Source organism: Artemia franciscana, unplaced genomic scaffold, assembly GCF_032884065.1.
Source record: "Artemia franciscana unplaced genomic scaffold, ASM3288406v1 Scaffold_6819, whole genome shotgun sequence".
NCBI lineage: Eukaryota > Metazoa > Arthropoda > Branchiopoda > Anostraca > Artemiidae > Artemia > Artemia franciscana.
In genome coordinates, this window is record NW_027066999.1 from 1 (window position 1) to 9,221 (window position 9,221).

At 37.0% G+C, this 9,221-nt stretch overlaps 1 protein-coding gene across 1 annotated transcript; it reads left to right on the forward strand.

The window, feature by feature from the left end:
- Nucleotides 1-544: 544 nt before the first annotated feature.
- On the forward strand, nt 545-6,484 carry LOC136043498 (uncharacterized). The gene is made up of 2 exons (XM_065728414.1): nt 545-734; nt 2,352-6,484. The coding sequence occupies exon 2, from the start codon at nt 2,432-2,434 to the stop codon at nt 3,614-3,616; it is 1,185 nt and encodes a 394-aa protein (XP_065584486.1). The 5' UTR covers nt 545-734; nt 2,352-2,431; the 3' UTR covers nt 3,617-6,484.
- Nucleotides 6,485-9,221: the final 2,737 nt, after the last annotated feature.

Genomic DNA, 9,221 nt, shown 5'->3' on the forward strand with positions numbered 1-9,221 from the left:
ATTTAGAAAAACAATGAAAACATAAATATGGCAAAGTTTTTCAACTGAAAGGAACAGAATATCCCTGTTATTATTTTCTTGTAAATATTAATTCCTGTAAATATTCCATAATAATTTCTGTTAAAAGGAACAGAAATTATTACGCATATGAGGGGCTCACCTCCTAATACCTCGCTCTTTACGTTAAAGTATTTTTAGAATTTCAACTATTTATTCTACGGCTTTTGTTATTCAGGGGTCATTCTTAAGAAATTGGGACAAAATTTAAGCTTTAGCGTGAAGAGTGAGGTACTGACGAGGGGGTGAACCTCCTCATATATGCAATAAAAATATGAGAATACAGAAGTTTCTTTACGTAAGCTAATTTGTAAGTTGCGTATATCTTTAACTAATAAAATTTATTTTTACTTAAATTTTAAGTAAAAAATTAAAGAATTTTTAAAAAAAATTTAAATCTTAAAATTTAAAATTTTAATTTTACTTTAATTAATAAAATTTTATTTTTACCCAGCCAAAAGAATTTGGATCAGTATTGATCCAGTCTTTGACCTATATAGATCTAAACTAGTTTTATTGTTTGGCCAGTTTTCAACTTTTTGGATAGTTAGTTCATTGCGCAACGATTGCCTTTGGATATAGTTGGATTGATCTGGTTTTTGTTGGCCACTAAAGACAAAATTTTTGAGAAAAGCTCGAAGGCCGGTACGAGGGTAAATAAGAAAGGCATATCGAAGGTAAGATTTTGGCATAATATTTAATACACTAAGATGAGCGATGAAGGTATAAAACAACTGATAAAGGAGATGCAAAGTCTAAGAGCCTCAGTAAATAAAATAGAGGTTTTGGCTGAGGGAATTGAAGGCCTAAAGACGATTTTTTCGGAATTTTCTTGCAAGGTAGAGGAAACCAACAGAGCAATTAAATCGGAGATAGCGGACTGGCATTAAGCTGCTCGACTGTTAATAAAGATTTGCGGAAAACCCAGTCCAAGATAGATTTTCTTGAAAAAGAATTGAAGAACATGAATTTGATTATATACAATTTTGACCCTAAACATCGAGGACCCAGTCTAGCGTCAGATATTTTGTCATGCTAAATGAAATTGTCCCGAATTTGGATCTAGAGAGGCGAGACATAAATGATATTTTCCGCCTTCGTTCTAAAAATAATGGCGTGCCCCCGGTTGTCATTAAATTTATTAGCAAGCCTCTGAGAGATTTGGTGTTGAGATCCTCTGGGCTATTTAGCCGTCATAAGTTGAATATATCCCCTGACTACACGGAAAGAGAGCGTATGGCTCGAGATAAGTTAAAACCACTGCTAGCGGAGGCTAGGTCAAAAAATATGCCTGCTAAATTAAGGGGGGTAAGGCTAATTTTACAGGACAAGATTTTGACGTATGATTTTGAGGATGAGAAAATAATTGAAGTAAGTGGTCCGAGTGTTAGAGATATGTCCCGATAGCTTTGGGAAAGCTTCAAGGTCAGAGCCGTCAGTCCCTTGACCATGAGACTCCAACGCGTAGCAGGGCAGAATCTACAGGTAGCTTGCAAGGATATTTTTCAGCCAATGAAAATGAATTGGACGATCCAAACACGGATATTCGAACCACAATGACATTTATTACACCGAAAAATACGGTTGCTTTGAAGATGCCCGGGAGGCCTGAACCACGGGCCAAACGCGACCATGCTAGGATAATAAGTCCAAGTGACGATCAAAATCAACCTATCAGAAAGTCACGATTAGTGGGAGTGCTCAACCAGGAAGCACCAATTGATGGCAGTGGTCTTGAGGTGAGGGCAAGTGATGGTGAAAGCGTGTCAAGAGAACAGCCGAGTCAAGGGTCTATAGTAACTGCTGGTGATGAATAGGAAACAGGGGGCCATAGTGAAAATTCTAGTGAAAGGGTAGTACGCATGGTGCATTGGAATATACAAGGGTTTTCAGCGACAAAACTAAGTAATCTGTTGAAGGAAGCGTGTATTGATAATGAAAAGAAAGATATAGTTGGACTAGTAGAGACATGGAGTGATGGGAAAAACCCATTAAGTGTTGAAGGGTACAATGTTTTTGAAAGAGTGAGAAATAAATCGAGTAATGGTCGACATATGGGGGGATAGCGATATTGATCCGGGATGATATATTTGATAGCATCCATAGGCTATTGAGTGCGTCAGAAAATATTGTGCGGTTACAAATGTCCATGTGGGATAAGAGGTATGTTATAGGCTGTGTATATATACCCCCTGAAAATAGTTCTTATATGAATGAGTATACATGGGACATATTAATTGAGGAGTATGTTAATTATGTTGAGCTGTTTAGTGACCATTTTTTTGTATTACTAGGTGATTTCAACGCCTACACGGGTACGAGTACGGAGGTTGAAGACATACAGGTGGATCTTGGCAACCCTTGTTTATCAGGTATGGAGAGTATGGTTGAATGGTATGGAAGAAACGGATGCCCGAAAGGTAGGACAAGCAAAGATGAAACTAGGAGGAAAAATAGGTGGGGCCATAAGTTGATAAATTTTTGTAGTGAGGGTCGGTTGATAATTTTGAATGGAAGGGTGGGTAAAGATCATGAAAGGGGAGATTTTACGTGCTTTGGTTCGGGGAAGCCTAGCGTGATTGATTATATTATGGTTGATAGGAGGTTATGGGAAAATTGTTTGGATTTTTATGTTATGGATGTTGTAGGATCAGACCACCAGCCAATAGAGGTAGTCATGAAGGCAGGACAGGCGAATAAATGGATGTATGAGATAGAGGGTGAGAGATATAGTTGGAGGAATGAGGGGAAGAGGGAAGATAAGGGTAGGAAGGTAATGAAGCAGCAGATTAGGGTAGATTGTATGGAGGAAAACCGTTTGAAAAATTTGTTGGAAAGTGAACAGATGCAGAAAAGGGCGGAGGAATGCATATATATACTGGGAGAAGGGAAGTTAGAAGAAGCCGTGCAAGAAATATCAGAGGAAGTATACCAGAAATGCAGTGGGATATCAAATAACAAGGAGAGGGTGAGAAATACAAACGAATTCTTTGATGAGGATTGTTGGAGGCTGAAAGTAAACCTTATTCAACTTCTCAGGAAAGTGAAAGGAGCACTAAATGACCAGGAAATGAATAAACACTTATCGGAGTACCGAACAGAGAGAAAAATCTACAAGAGGTTATTAAAAATGAGAAAAAAACAAGTAGAAGAGATTAGGGCTATAAAGATCAGCGAGGAATACTTGTCAAAAGACCCAAAACAGTTTTGGAGTGAAGTAAGGCGGGAATTCAAGGCCAACGACAAACTCATACCTCCAGCTGAGTCGTGGAAAACATACCTGGAGCAGGACACTAGCAAAAGGGAGCAATATGGAGACGGTATAGGGAGTTTAGTAGAGGAGCTACGAGAGCAGAATGGTTTCCCCTTAAGACAAGAGGATTATAGTCTATTAGAACCGATTAAGGTAGAGGAAGTTTGTGCAAGCCTAAAAGAAATGAAGGGATCTTCGGCGCCGGGGGTGGATGGAATACCAGCAAAGATTTGGAAAATGGGGAAAACAGTTCTAGTACCAGTTTTAGCAGCAGTTTTCAGTTTTGTGACTGAAAATAGGAAATGACCTGACCAGTGGAATGTGTCAGTAGGAATACCAATTTTCAAAAAAGGTAACAGACAGGATCATAGTAATTATAGAATAATTAGTTTAGGAAATGTGATGAGTAAGATTTTCTGCAAGGTTATAGACTCAAGATTAGGGAAGTGGTTGGAGGTAAAGGAACTGCTATCCCCTTTTCAGGTAGGGTTTAGAAAAAATCATAGTGCATTAGATCATATTTTTACTTTGAGAATTATGGTAGAGAAGTATAGGAAAGGAAAAGGGGGGAGGTTATATGCAGCTTTTTTAGACCTGAAAGGAGCATATGATAATGTCGATAGGAACCTGTTAATGTTAAACCTGTTATCTTTAGGACTGCCTCACTATTTCGTATTGTTGCTGTGCGAAATGTATAAGTACGTGAAGTTAGTAGTGAAAGTGGCGGGAAAGTGCTCAACTCCGGTGCAATCTTTATTGGGACTAAAGCAGGGATGTGTGCTGTCACCAAAATTGTTTAGCCTTTATTTAAATGATGCCAATGAATTTTTCGTTAAGAATAATGCACCAATGTTATCGATAGATTTGCTTAAACTGTGCTTACTACTATTTGCTGACGACATCGTATTACTGGCTGAAACAAAAGAGAAACCGCAACAATTATTAGAAATTACGGAGGTTTATTTGGAAGAGAAGAAGTTAATCCTGAACACATCGAAGTCAGTGGTGATGGTATTTGGTCGTAAAGCCATGGAAAGTGAAGATGTGAATTTTTTCTTTAAAGGTGAAACTATACCAGTGAATAATGAATTTGTTTATCTTGGGGTAAAGTTTACTAGTAATGGGAAATTCAGTGGGCATCTGGATCTAGCGAATGCAAGGGGGAGGTATATTAGCGGTGAAATAGCGAGGAGTAGTCTTAGACGGGTCAGAGATATTAGAGTACATAAGAGGATTTGGACAAGTAAGATAGTACCGGCGATGCATTATGGAGCAGAGATCTGGGGCTATCGGAAAGACCCAAAACTTGAGGTGGTTATGATGAGATATTATAAGAGGATGTTAGGACTATGGGATTCGTTTAGTAATTTGGTAATCCAGGGGGATTTAGGGCTAGTATCGCTGCGATCTATGAGGCTAGTGACCATGGTGAGATATTGGGTTAGGATACTGGGTATGCAGAGAGATTTACGGTAGCAAAGGCAGCATACTTAGAGGCGTTGAGACAGAATAGTAAAACAGGGTGGCCGGCGGAGATTAAGGACATCTTAGATAAGTGTGGATTAGGGGAATGGTGGAATGAAGGAAAGGGGATTATGGGTATGGAGGAAATAGTAATAAGGGAGGTAAGAGAGAGATTTAAGAATCAAGAAATACAGATATGGTGGGCAAGTCTGGATCGTTCAGGGTCGTTAAAATTGTATAAACAGATAAAGAGGAGTTGGGGGGAGGAGGTATTTTGGAAGGTTGGGTTAAGTAGAGAGGATTTGAAGGCGTATTTGGATTGGAGGGGAAATGGATTTTTGATTGGGGAGAAAAGAAAGTATCGAGGGAGAAAAGGGGAGAAGGGAGAATCTATTGCTTGTCCTATGTGCGGATCTCAGGATGAAAGTTTAATACATTTTGTGTGTGAATGTGTCGAATTGAATGATTGGAGGCGTGAGATGTATGGTAAAGAAAAATTGAATGAGATATGGATGGTAGATAGAATGAATGATACAAATTTCCTGAGTATTAAAAGGATAGCAAGGTTTGTCAGGATTGCAGCGGTGCATCGGGAGCGTTTTCTTTAAGTAGTTTTAATTTAATGTAGTTAATTTGTTGTTTGTGTATTATGTAATTTTCCTATGGCCCACGGGCTTTTTTTCTGGAATAATTTATTATTAATTATTATTATAAGACACAATATGAATTATTATTATAAGACACAAAGACAGCGAGTCTAAACAATTTGAGGCCTAGATCTGGAGAATTTCCTAAGCAAATTCTTTCTTCTCGCCACGTTCCCGGAATAGAATTACACTAAATTTCCTCCGTTGAATCCTAGTTGAGAGTCAACTTTTTCCCATCAAGATTGGAAGTGCTCTCTCTGTCCCGATATACGATACAAAGCGCAAGAATTTCTTTTTCTCTTCTTTTTTTCTCTCTCTTTCAATCGGGAAAGCGGAAGATTTATGGGACGACCAATTAAGCGTGGGGGTCCTTGGCAATATTTTTAGAATAGGTTGTTAAGAGTGAAAATATTATTAATAAAGGGGAAAAGTCCGTTAATCCTTAGTAAGAAGAACAGTTTATATGATTAACTTATTTTGTCGTTAGATTAGGTATTTTCGCGCTGTATTCTGTTTCTGTGCGTGCTTGTAATTTGTACTGGTGTTTAATTTTCTTGCTTGTGTGTTATTTATTTATATTTTTGTGTGTATATGGCCCTTAGGCTTTTGAAATACACTTATCTATATCTATCTATCTATATTACTATTTCTCGGCTGAAACATCTCACCAAAGGAAGCTGTCAATCAAAACCTTTGACAAGACTTGATAATTCGTGCTATTTGAAGTTTTGACAACCAACGGTCTCTAGAGAATTAAAAGACAGAAGGCTAACCTCACTTCAATTTTGAAGCTCGATGTTTTCAAGTTCACTTAATCACGGCCTTAATAGCCACAAGGAATTGAACGCATTTTTAATTTTAATTAAATAAATAAAATCGAAAAGTAAACTTCTCTTTATGATAAATATAAAATTGGATGAATAAAATTTTAACAGTATAATTTTCATTTTCAATTCTGTTATAACTAGAAAAGAGGATATCTATATATATATAAATAAGTTGTCTGTGTGTGTGTGTGTCTGTCGAGTGACGTCATGTTTGTGTGTCGACTGGCGTCATGTTTGTCGACTGACGAAATTACAGATCGGGACACAAATAACGACCGGGACACCGGCACATAGGGACTATAAATGACCAGCGGGACACTCAAAGAGAAAGCGACCGGGACACAAGGAATGTTCGATTAGCAATCACCATCAACAAAGCACCGGGACACAAATGACAACCGGGACACAGGGAGTATAAATGACGACCAGGACATAAGTAAAAAAAAACTAAATACCTAAAAAAAAGGTAAAAACTACAAAAAAACTAAAAAGAAAAAAAAACTAAAAACTAATATAAAAACTAAAAAAGCTAAAAAACTAAAAATACTAAAAAAAAAAGAAAAAAGGAAAAAAATGAAAAATAAAGGAGAAAAACAAAACTAAAAAAAAAATAAAAATGAAAAGAAAACTAAAAAAAAAAGAAAAAAACTAAAAAAAAACTAAAAACCAAAAAAAAACTAAAAAGAAAAAAGGGGAAAAATGCAAAAATTTATTTCATCATATACCATTTCAAAAACGAATGCATATACAGACCGGGACACCGGAATACAAATGACGACCGGGACACAGGGAATATAAATGACAACCGGGACACAGGGACACAACTACAACGGGGATGCCGGGGAACACAGGGGGATATATAAATGACGAAGGGGACATAGGGAATGTTCGATTAGCAATCACCATCAACAAAACTCAAGGGCAATCATTAAAATTATGAGGTATCACTAAAAAAACTAAAAAAAGGTAAAAAACTAAAAACTAAAAAAAAAGACCAATTCAAAAATGAATGTATATACAGACCGGGACACAAGGAATATAAATGACGCCCAGGACACTCAAAGAGAAATCACAGACTGGGACATCGGGACACAAATGACGACCGGGACACAGGGAATATAAATGACGACCTGGACACAGGGACACAACTACAACGAGGACGCCGGGGGGCACAGGGGGATATATAAATGACGACGGCGACACAGGTTGACGGCGATGCAAAGTTGAAGTAAGCTAAATGTATTTAAGCTACTTTGTCCCAATTCCTTAAGAACGACTCCTGAAACAAAATGGCCCTATAATAAGAATAATGAGCTTTTTTTAATTTCCAATCATCAGTTATGAAATAGTGTCAGTGGGGGCATAGTGGGGACAAAGGATGGTGCCTGAAACTACCATGAGGGAGCCGGATTTTCAGGGATGATCTTATTAACAATCAGAAATTAAAATAAAAAGTTTTTTTAAACTTAAAGTACAGAAAAACATTGAAAAAGACAAAAAATATGAGTGGGGTTACACAATTCTAAATCCCTTGTAATTTTAAACTAAAGTTTCTATCAAACAGTTCGTGGTAACGAACTGTAGTAAGGAGCGACCCGGCTCAATAGTAAACGAAACTCTAAAAAACGGAATTTTGATGCTAAAAGATACATCAAAAGAATCGAATTTGCATGCTGATTCTAAATATATAAGTTTCGTCAAATTTAGTCTTTGTCATCAAAAGTTACGAGCCTGACAAAATTTGCCTTATTTTGGAAAATAAGGGAAAACACCCCCTAAGACTCATAGCATCTTAACAAAAATCTCACCATCGCATTCGGCGTATTAGAGAATCCTATAGTAAAAATTTCAAGCTCCTATCTACAAAAATGTGGAATTTCGTATTTTTTGCCAGAAGACAAATCACGGGTGCGTGTTTATTTGTTTTTTTTTGTTGTTTTTTTCCCCAGGGGTCATCGTATCGACCAAGTGGTCCTAGAATGTCACAAGAGGGCTCATTCTAACGGAAATGAAAAGTTCTAGTGCCCTTTTTAAGTGACTAAAATATTGGAGGGCACCTAGGCCCCCTCCCACGCTAATTTTTTTGCCAAAGTCAACGAATCAAAATTTTGAGATAGCCATTTTGTTCCGAATAGTCGAAAATCATAATAACTATGCCTTTGGGAATGACTTACTCTCCCGCAATATCTGGGGCAGGGGCTGCAAGTTACAAACTTTGACCAGTGTTTACATACAGTAATGGTTATTGGGAAGTGTCCAGACGTTTTCAGGGGGATTTTTTTGGTTGGAGGGATGGGGTAGAGGGGAGGGGGATATGTTTGAAGATCTTTCCTTGGAGGAATATGTCATGGGGGAAGAAAAATTCAATAAAAAGGGCGCAGGATTTTCTAGCATTACTATAAAAAGACAATGAAAAAATAAACATGAAAACGTTTTTTTCAATTGAAAGTAAGGAGTAGCATTGAAACTTAAAGCGAACAAAGATTTTTACGCATATGAGGGGTTTTAAAAATACTTTAGCATAAAGAGCGAGGTATTTAGGAGGAAATAAATACCTCGCTCTTTATGCCAAAGTAGTTTTAGTAATTTCAACTATTTATTCTACGGCCTTTCTGATTCAGGGGTAACTCTTAAAGAATTGGAAAAAAACTTACAATTTAGTGTAAAGAGCGAGGTATTAACGAGGGTACAAACACCCTCGTATACATAATAAAAGTAAAAGAATATAAAAGTTTGTTACGTAATTTAATTCTTAAGTTACGTATATTTTTTACTAATAAAAACGTTCGTTAAAAATTAAAAGTTCTAGTTGCCTTTTTAAGTAACAACAAATTGGAGGGCAACTAGGCCTCCTTCCCCATCCCTTATTTCTTAAAATCGTCTGATCAAAACTAAGAGAAAGCCATTTAGCCAAAAAAAGAATTAATATGCGAATTTCATTTTAATAATTTATGTATAGAGAGCCAAAATTAG

Bases quoted from the DNA above. Each gene is read 5' to 3' on its own strand.
- LOC136043498 (XM_065728414.1), top strand. From the start codon at position 2,432: ATGGAGAGTATGGTTGAATGGTATGGAAGAAACGGATGCCCGAAAGGT.